This window comes from Gastrolobium bilobum, unplaced genomic scaffold, assembly GCF_033153095.1.
Source record: "Gastrolobium bilobum isolate Gb01-03AN ecotype WA unplaced genomic scaffold, APGP_CSIRO_Gbil_v1 utg688, whole genome shotgun sequence".
Classification (NCBI taxonomy): domain Eukaryota; kingdom Viridiplantae; phylum Streptophyta; class Magnoliopsida; order Fabales; family Fabaceae; genus Gastrolobium; species Gastrolobium bilobum.
Genome location: NW_026897255.1, coordinates 226,429 through 245,756, shown reverse-complemented (window position 1 = coordinate 245,756; position 19,328 = coordinate 226,429). Strand labels below are relative to the sequence as shown.

At 35.4% G+C, this 19,328-nt stretch overlaps 2 protein-coding genes across 2 annotated transcripts; both read left to right on the top strand.

The window, feature by feature from the left end:
* Window positions 1-4,131: 4,131 nt before the first annotated feature.
* LOC133305294 (plant intracellular Ras-group-related LRR protein 5-like) lies at window positions 4,132-6,286 on the top strand. Its single transcript, XM_061505466.1, has 3 exons — window positions 4,132-4,793; window positions 5,027-5,943; window positions 6,030-6,286. Exons 1-3 carry the CDS (start codon window positions 4,274-4,276, stop codon window positions 6,150-6,152), a joined length of 1,560 nt encoding a protein of 519 aa, XP_061361450.1. The 5' UTR covers window positions 4,132-4,273; the 3' UTR covers window positions 6,153-6,286.
* Window positions 6,287-14,666: 8,380 nt separating this feature from the next.
* LOC133305296 (eyes absent homolog) lies at window positions 14,667-18,078 on the top strand. Its single transcript, XM_061505468.1, has 6 exons — window positions 14,667-14,748; window positions 15,233-15,516; window positions 15,609-15,776; window positions 17,097-17,190; window positions 17,276-17,470; window positions 17,645-18,078. Exons 2-6 carry the CDS (start codon window positions 15,271-15,273, stop codon window positions 17,902-17,904), a joined length of 963 nt encoding a protein of 320 aa, XP_061361452.1. The 5' UTR covers window positions 14,667-14,748; window positions 15,233-15,270; the 3' UTR covers window positions 17,905-18,078.
* The last annotated feature ends 1,250 nt before the right edge of the window (window positions 18,079-19,328 follow it).

Genomic DNA, 19,328 nt, shown 5'->3' with positions numbered 1-19,328 from the left:
ATTGATGATAAATGTCTTGATTAGTTGTAATTTAAGTGAAAAGGGCCTTAATCTAAGAGAGTTTATTGATGGACTAAGTGTCTAATGAGTTATTGTTGACATAGGTAACAAATGAACACCTTGTGTACCTAATATATGTCACGGCCATGAAGGATGTATATGGCTAGGATGATTTGAAAGTAATACAAGTTATCTTAGTTGCCTTAGTGTGTAATTCTAAGATGATTGATGTGCTTAAATCACATAGTGAATGATGTTGTAAGATAACACTTCTATATGAGTTAAAATATGTAATTATATAATTAATGGTCTAGACTTGTGTTGGGCATATTATTGACATATGAGTATGTAAAAAGGAAATGAAATCAATAAATGGCTAAGTCTTGTATATTTACTTGACTAATTAATATGTCATTAATGTATATGTATGTTTCCTTCTCTAGGTGTGCCTAAAGATTCTTGCTTGTGAGAACATTGATTTGGAGCATACGTACTTGCCTAAGCAAGTGGGCTTGAGTATAGCTCTCTGAGGTAAGCTTTATTTAGGATGTTCGTCTTCTCTTGTGACTCCACCATGATGGTGGGCATTATGGTTGCAATTGTATGAAAGTATGACATATATTGTATATGTGCATTCATCCACATTCATATAGAGATTATATGATTCATTATGTTATGATGCACTGGTGATGTATGTTATGAGGTTCCTGGTCAGTGAATATGTTTGTAGGCTCTTGGGTCATTCCCTCGAGTTATTTCATGCTCTTGAGATATTGTGTGTAGACTGTCTATGACTGGACTCTGGGGGTTATTGCACACTAGCATGTTGGACATGCCAGGATGTTGGCTATTCGGGGTTCGAGTCTTTGAATAGCTGACCAGGATGAGATATGATGCTATGTTTATATTGTATGATTGTATATATGCTCTATATTTGACTTGTCATGCAGGAAATGAGTTCAAGGGAATAGAGGATTCTCTATAAACCCTGAGCTTACTGAAATTGTTGTTATCTCACCCCCTATTGGGGACATCATTTCAGGTACCTACCATAGTGGTGAGCCCTCCATGTGCAAGGATCAGGCACGTGGCTAGTGGAGTGCCAATAGATATTTATTTGATAGCATGTTTAGCTTTGATCATGCTATAGTTATGTATTTTGAAATTATGTAATAATGCGCATGACTTGTATTTAATGAGTTTATGGAGAATTATGTATTTGTTTAGATGCATGTGTTGAGTATATGAACATGTTGTAATTGATGTTTAGTTTTGGGCATGAAGCCTTTATGTATGTATGGACCCAACAGTTATTGTGAGACTTGTGAGATGTCTAATTATATAAACTGTGTCTATCTGGATTATATTATGGAGTGAGATTTTTATATCCCAGTTATCCGTTAAACAACCATTATTCTATCCGCGAGTATTTGGAACAAAGGGTAAAGGTAACTGAGTATCAACAGAGTCATCAGGAACGGAGATGGAGCCAAAGGATATACTCAGGTGTTTGGTGAAGAATATGGGGATACATTTTCCCCTGTGGCAAAAATGGCGTATGTTCGCCTCTTTATTACTATGGCTGCTATCCGTCACTGGCCCCTTTATCAATTGGATGTCAAAAATGCTTTCCTCAATGGTGATCTTGTGGAAGAAGTTTAAATGGAGCAACCTCCTGGATTTTTTGCTCATGGGAGTCCAGTCTAGTTTTTGACTCCGCAAATCTTTGTGTGGTCTCAAACAGTCTCCACGAGCTTGGTTTGAGAGGTTTAACAGTTTTGTATGACTCAAAGTTCTGCTAATCACTCAGTCTTTTATCGCCACTCAGACTCTGGGTCCATTTATTTGGTGGTATATGTTGATGAGATTGTCATTACAGGTGATAACCATCAAGGCATTACTCAGTTAAAACAACATCTCAGTCATCATTTTCAAACAAAGGATCTCGGAAGACTATCATATTTCTTGGAAATTGAAGTGGCTCAATCCAAGGATGGTATTGTGATATCCCAGAGGAAATATGATATGGACATTCTAGAGGAGACAACTTTGTTGAATGCTAAGCCTGTCGATACCCCCATGGATCCAAATGTCAAGCTTATCCCAGGGGGAGCTATTTTAAGATCCAGAAAGGTATAAAAGATTGGCTGGGAAGCTGAACTATCTTACAGTTACTCGACCAGACATCTCATTTGCAGTCAGTGTAGTAAGTCAGTTCTTGAATTCTCCTTGTGAAGATCATTGGAATGCAGTGATCTGTATTCTCAAGTACATCAAGAATGCTCCAGGTATCTCCTCTATAAAAACAAATGTCATACCAGAGTTGAGGGATACTCAGATGCTGATTGGGCAAGTTCCCCCAGTGATAGAAGATCCACATCTGGGTATTGTGTATTCCTTGGAGGTAACTTGGTTTCTTGGAAAAGCAAGAAACAAAGTGTAGTTGCCAGATCAAGTGCTGAAGCAGAATATCGCTCCATGGCCACAACCACCTGTGAACTTATTTGGTTAAAACAATTATTAAAGGAACTCAAATTTGGAACATTGGAATAGCATATCTCATTTGCGATAATCAAGCTGCTTTACATATTGCTTCCAATCTAGTGTTTCATGAAAAGACCAAGCACATTGAGATACACTGTCATTTTGTTAGAGAAAAAGTCCTCTCTGGAGATATAGTCACTAGTTTTGTTAACTCAACTGATCAATTAGCTGATGTTTTCACTAAGTCTTTGAGAGGGCCTAAGATAGATCACTTATGTAACAAGCTTGGTGCATATGTTTTATATGCTCCAGCTTGAGGGGGAGTGTTGTAAATAATAGTTTATAATAGTAGTATAGAAGTCCCATATCATGTATATCTCTTTGTATTTTCTTTCTTTAAGTTATATAATAGACTCTCCGCTGTGTAGTTGAGACACACAAATTACTTATAAATCTCCTTGTTCTTGATTTTAACACCTATCTCAGCACGATTATAATTTCATTCAACGGTGAAGATTTGCGAGTAAAATAAATTCTTTTATCCCTTTCTCTCTCCTCCTTTGAAAGCGTTTGGAGTTCAACACTGATGAGGCCTTCTTCTGACAAGAGAGCGCCACTGGACGCGACCTTGGTGTTGAGTTGACACTCTCAACACCATCGGCCACAGTGCTTACCACACCTAAAATATTTTTTCATTAAAATATATTCAATATTTTTTTTCTTGTAGATCGTAGCTGTCACAATACGGTAGAGATAATAATCCTTTTTCCTTTTAATTCCTTATTATTTCCCCCTTTTCCCCATTATAACTGAGTTGGCATTCTCATATGGAAGTCATGATGTGTGGTTGTTGTCTCATGGAGGGCGCGACAGAGAAAAAAGGAGCAGAATCAACGATGGTAGGATATGGTGCGATAGAGAAAAAGAGGAGGTGAGAAAAGGCAGAAGACATTGAGAAAAGAGAAAAGAGTAAACTGATTTATTTTATTCCACAAATGTTCACTATTGAATGAAACTATAATCTAATAGTATTGAGAGGGTAGACAAAATAACTTATCCTAATATTAGTTTAAAACGGTCTTAAAAATAAAGATATATATATTTTAAGAATAAAATTTATGTTTACTTAAATATTCCATTGAAATCAGGACAAAAAATGTAAGATTTTTTTTTCTACACCTAAAAGCCTATACCTAGCTTACACCTACTTACTCATTAGTTAACTATTGATTAACAACGTTTATAATTTAATTAACATAGTGCTTTTTTTTTCATTAAGAAGTTTTTCTTTCGTAATCTTTTCATTAAGAAGTCGTTGATCTATTAATTAAACAATAAATATTGCTACTATTATCTTTAAGTGTAAGCCACTTATAGTTTTTTTTTTTTTTTTTTGGGGGGGGGGGGGGGGGGTGGTGGTTTCATTATTGGTTGCTGGTTATTTATAATAAAATTTTAAACATTTATTATAAAATCATTGAATTATTCAATAAACACTTACATCTATCATATCAATTTCTACAATAAGGTATATAATAACCATATTTCATTTCTTTTTATTTTACTTTTTCACAAACATTCACCAAATTTCCCATCCTTGTTTTTTTCCCCTTCTCGTGTCTTTCTCCCAAGCCTGTTTCAGACTTTCAGTCTACAACTGTTTGTGAGTTGTGACCAGAGCTTCATAAAATAAATAACCAAATCCACAAAGCACATAGCAACTCTATCATTCAATTCTTTCTTCTTCTTCTTCTTCCACCTTTGCACCGCCATAGCAATATCCAAGGCCATGATGATTCAGAGTGAGAAAGCCCCACCACAGCCACCTTCACGTGCCTTTCTGGACACAGTACAAGAAATCACCAGAATCTATAGCTCACTGCCACCTAGACCTTCCATAGAAGAGGTTGAAGCTGCCACGTCTACACTGGATACAGTGAACAACGAGGAACAAACCAAACTCAACGAAATCTCAATGCAAGAACCACCCCATGATGTCCCCGAGGACCTCTTCTCTGTCCTGCAAGAGCTCAAGAAGACCATGGTCCTTTTCCAGAGTCATGAACAGAGGAGAGAGGCTCTCCACCTTCTTCAGCTCGAAAAGATGTTTCAGACCTTTGGTGATCTCATTCAGAGAGCTTCTGAATTGGTTTCTGGGGACACCCAGAAAGAAAAGCCTCACACTTTAGCCGAACCCCTTGAGAAATTTGCAAGGGATGATGTGATCACTGATGAAACTTTGGTGAAGAAGAAAGAAGAGGAACAAACACAGAAGAATGATTTCAAAGCCGAAAAGTTCTTGTCAGCAGGTCAGTTCCAATCATTTTCATCAAAGTTTTTCCATGGGAAATAACCCAATTTCATATTTACTTAGATCAATATTATTGTATTTTTTCCTCTAATTATTATCCAAAGATTATGGTTGATATTTGAATAACTACAGTTTGTTCATACTTGCTTCTATGATTTTTGGACCTTATCAATTGGTTGACTAGGCTAGTTGATATGATTTTTATCCTTCCATTTGACTTTAATTTTGTAGCACATGGGAGCTCTGAGAAATTAAGTCTCATGAAAGTGGCTACTCTTATTGAAAATTGTGCTAAAAGTGGAGCTGAAATCCTTGATCTGAGAGGGAAGTTGGTGGATCAGATGGAGTGGTTGCCGGTGTCAATTGGGAAATTATCTGATGTAACTGAAGTGGACCTATCTGAAAACAGAATCATGGCTCTGCCAACAACCATGGGGGGTCTTAAGGCCTTAACAAAGCTTGATCTTCACTCAAACCAAATTATAAACCTTCCCCACTCATTTGGTGAATTGATAAACCTTATTGATCTTGACCTCCATGCCAACAAGTTGAGATCACTTCCTCCTACTTTTGGAAACTTGACAAATCTCATTGATCTTGACTTGAGTTCAAATGAGTTCACACATTTACCAGAGACAATTGGGAATTTAAGCAGCTTGAAGAGACTAAATGTTGAGACAAACGAGCTTGAGGAACTGCCTTATACAATTGGAAATTGCTCATTACTGTCTGTGCTGAAGTTAGATTTCAATCAGCTCAAGGCCCTTCCTGAGGCAATTGGGAAGCTTGAATGTTTGGAGATTCTCACTTTGCACTATAATAGAATTAAGAGGTTGCCTTCAACAATGGGTAATCTAAGCAATTTGAAGGAACTTGATGTTAGCTTTAATGAAATCGAATTTGTACCAGAGGACCTGTGTTTGGCAGTTAATTTGAAAAAATTAAACTTGGGAAAGAACTTTGCGGACCTAAGAGCCTTGCCAACATCAATTGGAAAACTTGAAATGCTTGAGGAGTTGGATATAAGTGATGATCAAATAAGAGTTCTACCAGAGTCTTTCAGATTCTTGTCCAAGTTGAGAGCTTTTCGTGCTGATGAGACTCCTCTTGAGGTGCCTCCAAGAGAAGTGGTCAAGTTGGGTGCTCAGGTAAACTTTTTTAGGTGTAACTTTGGCTTGTTTCTATTCTGTCAGTTTCTCTATTTACTTAAACTTTGCTCATTGTTGTTCACCAGGAAGTTGTGCAGTATATGACTGATTTTGTTACCAAGAGGGATGCAGAACTTCTGCCATCAAAGAAGAAAAAGAAGGGATTTTTGTTCTGGTTTTGCTCCATATTTTGCCCTCAGCAGAAATGATGTTTGAATTGTTTCCTTGTGATATATTTTATCCATTGCATATGTTTGGAACACCTTGTTTTTCCTGATAAACTGTTCTATAATTTTGGGTTTGCCTTGTAAACTGGTGTTTATAACTTTGATTTTCTGCTAATGTTTGTGTAAATATGAGTGTTTGTAACTTTGATTTTCTGCTATTGCCATTTGCAAATAAAATGAAAGATGTTGTAGTACAACATCATTCTGTTCATCGCTTTTTAGTAATTTGCAGTTTTCCAGTAGAAAAAGGATAAGAAATTATGTTGATAATGATAAGGAACTTGTTAATCCTTAATAAATTTATATATGTATACGTATATGTGTGTAATGAAAATAACTCAAGTTATTGTTATTGAAGATATTATAAAAATCTGTCGTTAGCTTCAGTATAATGGTTGACTTGGTTAAAAATGTAATTAGATTGGGAATTATTTTTTTTATAAAAGGCGTTTAGTAAACGAAGAGGGTGTCCTAATACAATGGGCTTGAACTCTGATATCATCGTGTCAACAATGTCTTCACAAAAAAAAAGTCTTCGCATGGGCGTAAATCGTAATACAATTTTTTTTAATATCAAATTTGAGTGTTGTTAAACTTGACCCGACCATCGATTTGTTCCGGGTACTTGAGTTACTGGTCGGATCGGTAGGTCATTGATCAGACTGGTTGACCCGTATGTATATATATATATATATATATATATATATATATATAAATTCAATTCTATTCTCCATATTTAAAATAAATTAAAAAAGGTTCACTAAATAAGCTCAAAAACATGAAGCATAAATAAATAAAAATGCACGCTATTATTATGTCAATTTAAATTGCAACTCAAATTCCCCATAAACATACATCTCAATGTCATTGAACTCATATTTTTCAAATTCAACTACATTAACATGATATATGTCACATTCTCTAATTTATTATTCCGCAAATTGTTTAAGTATTGAAAATTAAAATTTGATATCATTGTAGAAGAGTATACTAACAAATAAAATTACAAAAAAAATTTAAAATAAGTTCTACATTTTTTTCTCGTAAGATGAAACACTTTTGGTTTTTTGGCTTTTTAGTTTTTTTTTTAAATGCATGACCCGATCGGATCATCGGTTTTGATCGGGTTTGGCCAATTTTGTTTAGATTTTGACTGGATTTGACTGAGTCAATACATGATCGGTCCAATGCTTGACCCGAACCCGTCTGATAACCGGTTCATCGGGTTTCAGGTCGACCTGATCGGGTAAGGCCAGATTTTATAACAGTGCCAAATGTAATTATCTTTGTGAGGCAAGTCGGTTCTTGAATATCTCCACAAACTTTAATTCTTTGAGCTGATTATAAAACTAATCCTAAACTCTTCATAGATATATTTGGTGGACTTAGTCACAAGTTTCAAACCCTTGTTTTTTTTGTTGATTTCAGCTTATGTAACTTTTTTTTTAATACATAGCTCATACAACTTATTACTTATAGCGATTTAGGTATTAATCTTTGTATAAAAAAGTATTAATCTAATTTCATTCATAATATATTCACATAAACCATGAATTTACCATACGTTCCTATCACAGATTATTATTAAAGTTAAATTGATATTTTATTAATTATAGATGATTATATAAACTAAAATGAAAAATCTTTTATCAAGCTGAATTTATGAATCATTTTTCCATTTAATTAAGAGGTGTGTAGCATATACATTCGAAAAATAAAGAATATAGCTTAAAAACCATCAAACTATATTACTTTTTAAAAAAAAAAAAAAAACTAAAGAAACTTATAGTTGTTTTAATATTTATCATTACACGTCGTCAAGTACTAATCTTGCTGTTAATTACTTAAGGTTATTAATTCTAATTAACTATGTCACTTACAATTAATATTATTTGACCACTATTTTATCAGCATTCGAACCCACTTGCTTTGAATAAGATGCATTTAAGATTCAAAGCAAATGCGTATGAATGTATGGACATTATCATATCTTTACAAACTTCTATGTTATTTCTTTGGCTAGAAATCCACATCAATTTATTTGTTTTATATTTAGGCATAAAATATAACGTACAGATCAAATGAGTTAGTGACTTAGTCAGCATATCCAATAGGAATTTGAGTCGAAGTTAATTGCCAACCATAATAAATAATCAATTAAGGGAAGATAAAAAATAATAATCATCATCAAATTAAAAAGAATAATCAATTTCTTCTTATATCTTTGTTCTCTGCACGAAAAAACTCTCTCATATGATTGCAGATTTAGTAAGTAATAGGAAATGGAAACCTATCAAGGCAGGGAGAAGGGTCCTCTAATCTCTCATCTCATGTTTGCAGATGACTTAGTCTTATTTGCTGAAGCTAATGAAGAGCAAATAAGGATGATAATGGATTGTCTCATTTTTTTTTTGGGTGAAATCTCTGGTCAAAAAGTGAATACTGTCAAATCCCTAATTTACTTCTCAAGGAGTACCCCTCAATTGAAGGCAGCAGCGATTTCTCAAATTTGCGGCTTCAAGCAGGAAAGGCAGATTGATAGATATTTACGGTCGAGAATCAAGCATGGCAGAACAACTCTCAGTCATTACTATGACATTTGGGATAAGGTGCACAATAAGCTTAATGGCTGGAGGGGGCGATGTTTGTCCTTTGCTAGTCATGTTACTCTAGCAGACTCTGTAATTTCTATTATCCCTGTTTACAACATGCAACACGAGTTACTCCCTAAGACCATTTGTAAGGAGATTGAGAAAGTGGAGCAAAGCTTTATTTGGGATATTAATAACGAACGTAGGTTGCATTTAGTTGCTTGGGAGGATATATGTATTCCTAAGTCAATGGGTGGGTTGGGTCTTTGAAATTTACATTGCCACAACATGGCGTTCATGCATAAGTTGGTGTAACATCCCCAGCCTCGAGCCAGTTCAATTAACATGCATATGATACTTAACAGAAACAGCGGAAGACTTAACTTACGAAAATACGAACTAACTTTTTCTTTTTCTTTAATCCTTTTTCACATGACATATCACATTGCATACTTCTTCTAATTTAATTCTTATTTTACGGAGACGAAAATCGGACAGAGTAACCTCTGTAAATCGGACAACTGGGGATTTTCCAATCCCACTCTCAAGAGTTCCTGATAGACAATTTAAACAATATATATTTCCAGAAGTACCAGTCATGCAAATATACTCAGATACCCATCTATGGGCGCATGCTGAACTTGGCTCCGTGCCACAAATCTAATAGCATGCAATCTAATACATAACATAACTGAATACTACATAGTCATATCATCATGCCTGAATGCATAAATGTACATGTATCGAATATGAACACTATGCAACAATACATCTTTTCCAAAAATACGTCTAAAACAAATAGTAGCATCCGACCACCCAGAACTCCACATCCTCATACTAGTACCTCTAGTCACGGTTAGTGTCCTTGTCCCATGAGGCTCTTCAATTAACTGTGTTCCTGAAATCATATCCCCAAACGGGATTAGAGACGAATCTCTAGTAAACTCCAGGTTTATGGAAAACCCTCCATACCCTGGGCTCACTTCCTGCATGACAGTCAGATACATAATATACAAAATATCATATAAGCAATTATCATAACTGAACAAAGCATATATACATATCTTATCAAAGACAAACGCAGTCATTCCCAAGGGATGACCTCAAGCGAAAATCAACGCACGTAACAAATATCTTTTACAAAAATCATCACAATACTCACATCAGAACAAAACGTGTTATATCAGAGACGTACGCAATCGTTCCCAAGGGATGACCCCAAGCGGAAATCAACGTACGTAACAAATATCATTTACAAAATCATCATTCATATCCCATAAAACATGTCATATAATCAAATATCATAACTAAACAAAACATATACACATATCTTATCAGAAACGTACGCAGATATTCCCAAGGGAGGACCCCAAGCGGAAATCAACGCACATGTTCCCAAGGGAGGACCCCAAGCGGAACCAGAACATATCAGAGGCGTACGCAGTCATTCCCAAGGGAGGACCCCAAGCGAAAATCAACGCACGTGTTCCCGAGGGAGGACCCCAAAGCGGAACTAGAACATATCAGAGGCGTACGCAGTCATTCCCAAGGGAGGACCCCAAGCGGAAATCAACGCACGTGTTCCCGAGGGAGGACCCCAAAGCGGAACCAGAACATATCAGAGGCGTACGCAGTCATTCCCAAGGGAGGACCCCAAGCGGAAATCAACACACGTGTTCCGGAGGGAGGACCCCAAAGCGGAACCAGAACATATCAGAGGCGTACGCAGTCATTCCCAAGGGAGGATCCCAAGCGGAAATCAATGCACGTGTTCCCGAGGGAGGACCCCAAGCGGAACCAGAACATATCAGAGGCGTACACCATCAGTCCCGAGGGAGGACCCTAAAGCGAACATCCGGGTACTATACAATCAATGGCCAGATATTGTTACAGAAATCATATTACAGAAGTCATATCATAACAAAACATATCATATTAACACATATCAAAGTAAATACATCAAAACAAAACATATCATATTATCATATAGCTCTATATGAATGCATCTATATCATATATCTCATACGTATCATACAACCTGACCACAGTCCGTACACTATGGCGGAACACAAAGTAGGAGCAAACCCCATAAACATAGAGCTTACCTCTTTGAGCTTTACAATTTGCTTACTTGAAGAACAAGCTACTTATCATGCTCCACGAGAATCCAAACGTTCACAGTCCCTAGGTACACCTAGAGAAGGAATTCAACACAAAACTCAATAAAATGATATAATGCCATGTAAATATACAAGACACACACTTTATTGTTTATTTTCTTTTTACTTAATCATATTAAGTCATAAGTGGGTGGTTCTTTGTTCAATAAATCCCCACAAAATTTCACATATTCACTTAGTCTTAGGATAGTCCCAACTTAAGGCAGAATGCCCATTACAATGGAGCTATAAGATTTCTCTTTGTCTAGTGCCAAAACCCAAGCTTAGCCACCTATATAAATTATTTTACGCGTATAAGTGTTCTCACTTTGCGAAATAATATCTCCGAACATATACCTCCTTTGAAAATGGCTAAAACTCATTTTAAGGTCATACAAAGGAGCTACCTTATTTTCTTTTTTTATTTCACCAAAGCGAAGGTCCATACACCTTAGAATATTATTCCACGCATAAAAGTATGCTCGATTTGTAAAACAGTAACTCATAGCACATACTTCCTTTGTAAATGGCTAAGAGGCACATAAAGGAATTCATGCCAACTTCATGATTCCAATGCTTTAGTCCATCAAATTCAAGCTTATCACACACCTCTAATCCAAGATTCATTAATTCATATATATACGGTACTACGGTACTGTTCATCTCTACAATACTATTCATGTATACGTCACTATTCACGTATACAACATTATTCAAAAATATGGTATCTTTAATTTTTTAGATACATTTTCACCGTTAAAATTCTCATCTAAACACTTTTCTCAACATGAGCTAAACCTGAATCAAGCTCTAACATGCTCAATCAAACCAAATTTTCAAAATGAAACCATAAATTCAATCTTCATAAAAACATGAAAAGGAAGGGAATTTCTTACCACAATGCACTCTAAAACAAAGGAGAGATGAGTATCTAAGCTCCCATGGCCTCAAGCTCCATCAAAATCCATCTTTTCCATGAAATTCGAAATCTTTGGAGGAGGAGATCTCTTTCTACAGTGAAACCCACCCAGAAATACTAGTACCAATGGATTCCTCTCGAAATTTCTCACAAGTTTGGCTTTGGAACGAAGTGATTTGGAGGTCTCTAGCTCAAGTTATGAGCTATGGAAGATTTGAGATCAAAAACCCATTCTCTTCTCTCCCTCTCTGTCGACGGCGTGAAGAAAGAAGAAGGAAGAGTGCATTGTTTTGAAATTTAACTTATATAGGTCAAGTTAAATTCAACTGGTAAAAGTTTATCTATCTACACACCTCCATTCATTACTAAACTTTACCAAATGGACTAGAATATTTTTCTAGTCATATTTTTAACTTTACTTTCACTTTTCGGGTAACTTTGTTTATCCGCATTTTTACCCCTTAACTGCCATTTTAACTTATTTTTCACCCAAGGTGACTTTATTTCTTTTACTTCTAATTATTCTTCAAAATTAAATCCACAACTACTAGTGAGGGTTATTATAGTTGGCATGGCAGATCATCAATGATAAGGATTCTCTTTGGATTAAAGTTTTGGTGGCTAAGTATGGCTGCAACATGGATCTGCGCAAGAACATCTTGGTTAAGGCCACTGATTCACTTCTTTGGAAGAGCCTTGGTCATATTTGGAACAATTTTCTCAAAAATTTGATGTGGGAGATTGGTTCGGGGAATAATATCTTATTTTGGACTGATAAGTGGATTAGTGCTAATGATACCCTTATTGACCTAGCTCAGGTTTTGCCTCATGAAGAAAAGCTGGACAAAAAAGTATCTGATTATGTGTTATCTTCGACTATGAACTGAAACTTGGATCATCTCAAACAATTTTTAGATGATGCCACAATCTCAAGAATCCAAGCTATTTTGCCTCAGGGATGGCAGAAGAAAAGGATAGTCTTATTTGGAATATTCATCCTGGACAACACTCTATTGTTAAGTCTGCTTACCACTCCATCATTAATTCCACCTCCTCACCAAGAGATCCCCTCTGGAAAAGGACTTGGAATTGGAAGGGGCCTCAAAGGGTAAAATTTTTTATTTGAACCACAGCACATGAGAGGCTTCCCACCAAGAGTAGGACCAGTTCTTGGGTCCAATCTGATAACTTATGCTGTCGTTGCAGGAATAGCGCTGAAACTCACCTCCATGTTCTGCAGGATTGTGATATAGCCAGAACTATTTGGTTCAAGTGAGTTAAACAATCGAAGAAACAATTATTTTTTCAATTTGAATTCAATGAGTGGTTTCGAAGTAATGTGTTAGAAAATTGGGGTACCAGAAATGACATCCAGCATTGGAATGATTTATTCTTCATTGGGTGCTGGTTGTTATGGAGCTGGAGAAATAAAGGGGTCCATGACCCTAGTTTTAGGTACTCTCATGATCTATATAGAGTGGTTTAGGAAATTTTGAACTCATTCAAATGGTGCCCTGCTATCCATGATCCTCCTCAAAGTACTTGAAAATTGAGTCAAAGTGTAGTTAAGTGGATTGCCCCTGTAGAAGGATGGACAAAGATAAATGTTGATGATGCTTATCAAGGAAATGGTAGAATGGTTAGCTGTGGTGGCATCCTTCGTGATGTTTTGGGCTTCTATTTTGGTGTTTTCTCCTATAAAATTGATAGTTGTGATCCTACGGAAGATGAGGCTTGGAGCTTCTTTAAAGGCTTAAAATTTGCTTGGACTGCAGGGGTATCTAATCTTATCGTGGAAAGAGACAGCTTGTCCATTGTTAATCTGATTCAGAATCCTAATCCTAGACTTCCTGAATCCCACCTAATGAAGCGTATAAGATCCTGGATGAATAAAGACTGAAGGGTTTGCTTTCAACATACCCTTAGAGAAGCTAATTCTTGTGCTAATTGGCTTGCTCATGAGGCTATTAATCAAGATGTTGTCTTCAAGCAGTATACTTTTATTCCTCCTAATTTAGAAAGGCTTATATAGCCTTAGATAGAATAGGAGTTCCCACAACTCCTACTTAGTTAGTTTCCTGCTTTGTAGTCCTTTTTTGTTTTCATGTTGTTTTGTGTTGCTGGGCTTGTAGCCCTCCTAATGTACTAAAAAAAAGTAAAAAAAAAAAAGTGAAGGTTTATTTGGTACTAGTCAAAAATCAATCACGTGTCTTAAATAAAAAGGAACAAGAAGTAAATCAAATGGTGATAGCTCAGTTGGAGCCAAAGAACTGAGCAAGTGGTGATGAGAGCATGTGTATGATTCTCCTCAGTATTGTATTTGGGAGGGTTTAAAGCCTTATCCCGGGACCCGCCCTGAATCGGACTAGTAAAACATATGATTAAAAACTTGTTTTATTTCTCTGTTTTAAAGAAGAACATCTTTGTTAATTTTTAAATTTTTTTAAATTTTTATGAAAACTAGATAATTTAAAAATATAATTTTAGATCGTTAGATCAGAATATCAACTGATTTTCACTTTTTCTTTCTCCTCTTGAGATTGTGATGTAACATTATTTTAGCGAGGTAGGAAGAGTAAATATGAAAAAAAAAGGGTAAGCACGTATACCATCTCTTAAAAAAAAATTAACTTTTGAAAAATAAAAATAAATTGTCCAAACACAATAAGTATTAATTACAAGGTATTTTTTATTTTAAAAAAGGTATAGCTGTTATTGGTCAGGGATATAGAGGCCCAATTTTCCATAATGGGCCAGAAATCTGGGCTACTCATTCGGGCATGTGGGAAAGCAAAACAGGTGGAAAAAAATTTGCAGCTGATGTGCGGGAATGTGATGGTCTCACACTCACTCACATCGGAACTACAACGTGCTCCTCGTACTTACTCGCTCTGCAACCTTAACCTAAGGTAACCAACTTTCTTTGTCGTCACGTTTTTCTGTGCATACATGTGTAGATTTTGGGCTTTGTTATATGCCTCTCTTTTTTATATCCGTTGTTACAGTTTACACGCTGATTCGAATCCTGCTAGTTTTGGTTATTGTAATTGAAATAGTACGTTCATCTTCTAAATAAAATTTCTGAATTCATCAGAAAGCCATATTCCCACACTGTTGAGCGATTCTTTTTAAAAAAATAAATAAATAAATTTTGTCATTAAAATATGATTCCATTAATTTCAATTGAGGTGGCTTAAGTTTGTTCAACAACTGAATGAGTGTGAGGAAGGTTACGCCTGTTTTCATTTTGTTCTAAATCCTAATCAAATGATGTTTAGTTTAACCCATTGAAATAATTGATGTATTGCATCCTTGTGTGCTGATAGGATTTCAAGATGCTCTGAGAAAGTTGTAAAGTAACATTCTTCAATGCATTATGATTTTTTGTTGCAGTGCTCTTTCAGGTGAGTTCCCTCTGAGCACACACGGTAATGGCCGGTGCATCCGGGATATCTGAGAAGGAAACACAAGTGTTTTCTAGCAACAACATCTATCCCAGGTTGGATGTCTACGTGTGGGACATGGATGAGACCCTTATACTGCTTAATTCCTTGCTGAAATCATCATATGCTGAAGCTTTCAATAGTCTGAAGGATGTGCAGAAGGGTGTTGAAATCGGGAGGATGTGGGAAAATCTCATTCTACAATTATGCGATGATTATTTCTTCTATGAACAAGTAAAATTTGGCTTTTGTGTCGAAACATCCATGGCTTGTTTTACTTGGGGGATGATAGTTATTTGATGTGGTGTGGGGTTTCTGTGCTGCAGATTGAAAACTACAATAAGCCATTTCTTGATGCTCTGACCCAATATGACGATGGGAGGGACCTATCTGATTATGACTTCAACCAAGATGAATTAGGTCCCCCACATGATGATGCCAACAAAAGAAAACTTGCATATAGGCATCGAATCATAGCCCAAAAATACTTACAGGTAAAGGTTCTATGGCATTATTGCTATTTCTAATTACAAATTTTGGAAGTTAGTACTATAACATGGAATTTTACTTGTTATTGTATTATTGTATTTTTATTGAAGCCTTTTGAAATTGATATGTATTATGTGATGTATGTATCTATTACAGTACTTTGCTTTTATTTCCATGATGGAATTTTTGGTAATGAAGCCATAGCATTGTTTTGTTTTATGGCACTTGTTTAAAAATATCAGTTTCTACAACATTATATCTATGTATTTTAAGGTAAAATAATTTTTGATTGAGATCACATTTTATACCTATATGTTATAGTTTGCTATTGTCTAGAAATACATAATTGTAATATATTTGGCTGATATGGACTACCTTTCTGTGAACCCTGTGAGAATTGATTCATAGTCGCATAATACATATAGGTTAAAAATAAAAGTTGTAAAACTTAGTTTATGGAGCATTATTGATAGTCTTACTCTTCACGTAGAAGTTTGTAAGTTATGTATTTTTTGTGTGATGGATATTCTGAAAGTCAGTGGTAAAACTTGCATCTGACGCGCTTTTTTATCATTACTTATTTATTGAAGATTTTTGGATTGTATATGATATTATGTGACACATTGTGTATCTGTTAGTTTCCAAATATTTCTTTTAGGATGTGTTTTAGACATATATAGTTTGGCAATCAATAATTAACCCTGTTTACATAAATTTGAGTCTACAATATTTTATTTATGTATTGCTATGGTAAAATAATTTTTGAATGAGTTATTGTTTGGTTCCTAAATGTTGTCAAAATATATTTTTCTGAGTTGGATGGATATATTGATAATGTTATTGGAAAATGTCAAAAAATGTTGTCCCCCCTCCCCTCCATTTTCATTTTATCTTCTATTAAAAACAGGAAAATAATAATTCATCTAGGCATAGCAAGCTTACTGTGTCTTGTAAATGAGTTCCTGATTTTCAAAGCTACACAATCATAGGCTCCTAGTGACTGCAATTTACATGTAAATAAATATTCAAGTTCCTATGTTAACAGATCAATAGTTGTAAAAAGTAACGGAAAAAGTTTCAACAAATCAAAGCTTATGTACAATTAGACAACTGTTTTAAAACAACCTCATGAGCCTTAATTTATAGGTGAGAGATGGTAATTTGTTTTCTAATGACTGAAGCCTAATAAACTTCAGGGAGTGAGAATCCAAGTTATATACAGAGTTAGGATGTAACCAAACGAGTTGTAGTTTACTTTATTTGCAAGTTTTTTCATCATTAGCTTGATCTAGTGATAAACTTAACCTTCTCTCTTCTTGTTTCAGGGTTTACAGAATATTTTAGATCATGATACAATAAAGCTCTGGGATGAATTGTATGATAAAACTGATGAATATACTGACAGATGGCTTTCATCAGGTATGTTTTGACAGTTCAATCAATGATATTACCTTTTGTTGCATGACCTGTATTATTTAAATTTTTCATGTTTAATGTATTGTAGCACGGGCCTTTTTGAAGGAGTGCTCAGGTGAAAATGAAGATGCGGTTTCTTCTATTGCTTTTGCTAACACAAGCACTGACTCAACTAATGCAAAGTGTCAGCATGTAAATGTTTTAGTGACATCTGGATCATTGATACCCTCTCTTGTGAAATGCTTGCTCTTTCGTCTGGATAGCTTAATAACACATGGAAATGGTGAGTAACTTTTTAACTTCTGAATAATATACGATTGCCATGTCACAGAATACATTTCTTATGCCAAACATTATCTTCTTAAAAGATCAAAACTAGTAAATGAACGAAATTGTTTAGTCCTTATCTTTAATCAGTGTGACTTGCCATTGTTAATGATGAATCATCCCATTTCAGTTTATAGCTCATGGGAAGTGGGAAAAATTCAATGTTTTCAATGGATTAAGGAGCGCTTCGACCATCCCAACGTTCGCTTTTGTGTAATTGGAGATGGATGGGAAGAGTGTGAAGCCGCGCAAATCATGAGATGGCCATTTGTTAAGATTGATCCCCGGCCAGGCCAACCTCACAGGTTCCCTGGTCTCACATTGAGAACAGTTAGCCACTATTTTTCCGTGGTTTATGGAAGACCAAACAATGAGAATGATAATGAATGATGCATGATCTTCATGTTATCTACCCTTTTTCAGGGGTTCTTGTCTGTCCCCCCCCACTTTATGATGCTTGCATTCCATTAAGAATGATAAGGAATGTGTAGCCACTGAATGAATGGACATCATTCATCACTTATGTGTATAAGATGTTTCAAATTTATCTCTATGCACCTTTTCTGGGCCACGAGTCCATCATATGTCGCTGTTATCACTCATTTGGTAGTAGGAAGGCATATTTGGAGCTACACACGGCTAACTAAGGGTGTGCATGAGTCGAATTGAACTGAATTTTTTGAAAAACTAAACCGAATTGGTTTAAACAGTTCGATTTAGTTTGAAATTGGTTCGAGTCGAACCTATTCTAAAAATAAAAAAATTAAAGAAATAAAGTAATAAAACGGTTTAGTTCGGTTTGAAACCGATGCGGTTCGAAAACGGTTTGGTTCTTGAACTGGTTTCTAAAAATCAGTTCGGTTATTGAACTATTTTTTTAAAAACCAGTACGGTTCATGAATTGGTTTTCAAAAACCGGTTATTTTAAATGCAATTCGGTTCAGTTCACACTTTTTTGATTCTTTTGCATACCTTGCACACCTCTATGGCTAACTACACTTGTGCTGCTTTTTGCTGCACAAAACGAATTCTCCAAAGATCTGAAGTTTACTAGATTTTGGGCTTTATCTGAATTTTGGAATTCTGTAAAAAATTTCGTGCATAACAAATCCAGTACATAAAAGTCTTTTAATTTAGAAGCACTTCATAATGTCAATGTTTCTGGGAGTTCGTTCCTGTTCCAAGTTCTGGTTCAAGATGCTTTGCTGATCTCAATATCTGTATACTATGTTGGGTGAAGTTTCAGAGTGGCTTCACTCTCAAGGTGATTTCCATAAACTTACACATCACATTCAGAGAGCTGTATCTGATGTAGCATGACGGTCAACTAAAACTTTCCTGTTGTGATTTTCTGAGGATTGACCACAAACACCTGGAAAGATATTATGAGGTCCTTTTCAGTTTTTAAGGGTGTGTATATTAACATTTTCAAAAATACTATTTTCTCTTTTTAATCAGTGAACAAAAATGGTTAAAAATTAAGATGGATAAAATTTATTTATTGTTCTGTTTTAGGAAATGAACGGATAGCTTAGAAACAAAAATTGGAGGAAAAAAAAAATTTCTTCCCAATTGTCACAAAGGTAGGTCCTGCTTTCAATGAAGTTTGACAATTAATTTGAATCTGAATGGCCTAAGTCCAATTTTCCTGCAGCTCGCCCGCTTCCTCACGTTAATTAGCAGTTTGTCTTTTATCTATATTCCAAAAGATAACCTCTATAATGATATTGATGTGGTATTCATTGGACATTGGCATGCACTATGTATATGGTTCTGACATCTGAATTTCGGATATGCTTCAAATCTATCACACA

What these genes read in the sequence shown, in the direction of transcription:
- LOC133305296 (XM_061505468.1), top strand. Translation starts at nt 15,271, where the DNA reads ATGGCCGGTGCATCCGGGATATCTGAGAAGGAAACACAAGTGTTTTCT. An exon ending in TAGCCCAAAAATACTTACAG is followed by an intron (nt 15,777 to 17,096) that starts GTAAAGGTTCTA and finishes TTCTTGTTTCAG; the next exon opens with GGTTTACAGAATATTTTAGA. An exon ending in TGACAGATGGCTTTCATCAG is followed by an intron (nt 17,191 to 17,275) that starts GTATGTTTTGAC and finishes AATGTATTGTAG; the next exon opens with CACGGGCCTTTTTGAAGGAG.
- LOC133305294 (XM_061505466.1), top strand. Translation starts at nt 4,274, where the DNA reads ATGATGATTCAGAGTGAGAAAGCCCCACCACAGCCACCTTCACGTGCC. An exon ending in CGAAAAGTTCTTGTCAGCAG is followed by an intron (nt 4,794 to 5,026) that starts GTCAGTTCCAAT and finishes TTAATTTTGTAG; the next exon opens with CACATGGGAGCTCTGAGAAA. An exon ending in TGGTCAAGTTGGGTGCTCAG is followed by an intron (nt 5,944 to 6,029) that starts GTAAACTTTTTT and finishes GTTGTTCACCAG; the next exon opens with GAAGTTGTGCAGTATATGAC.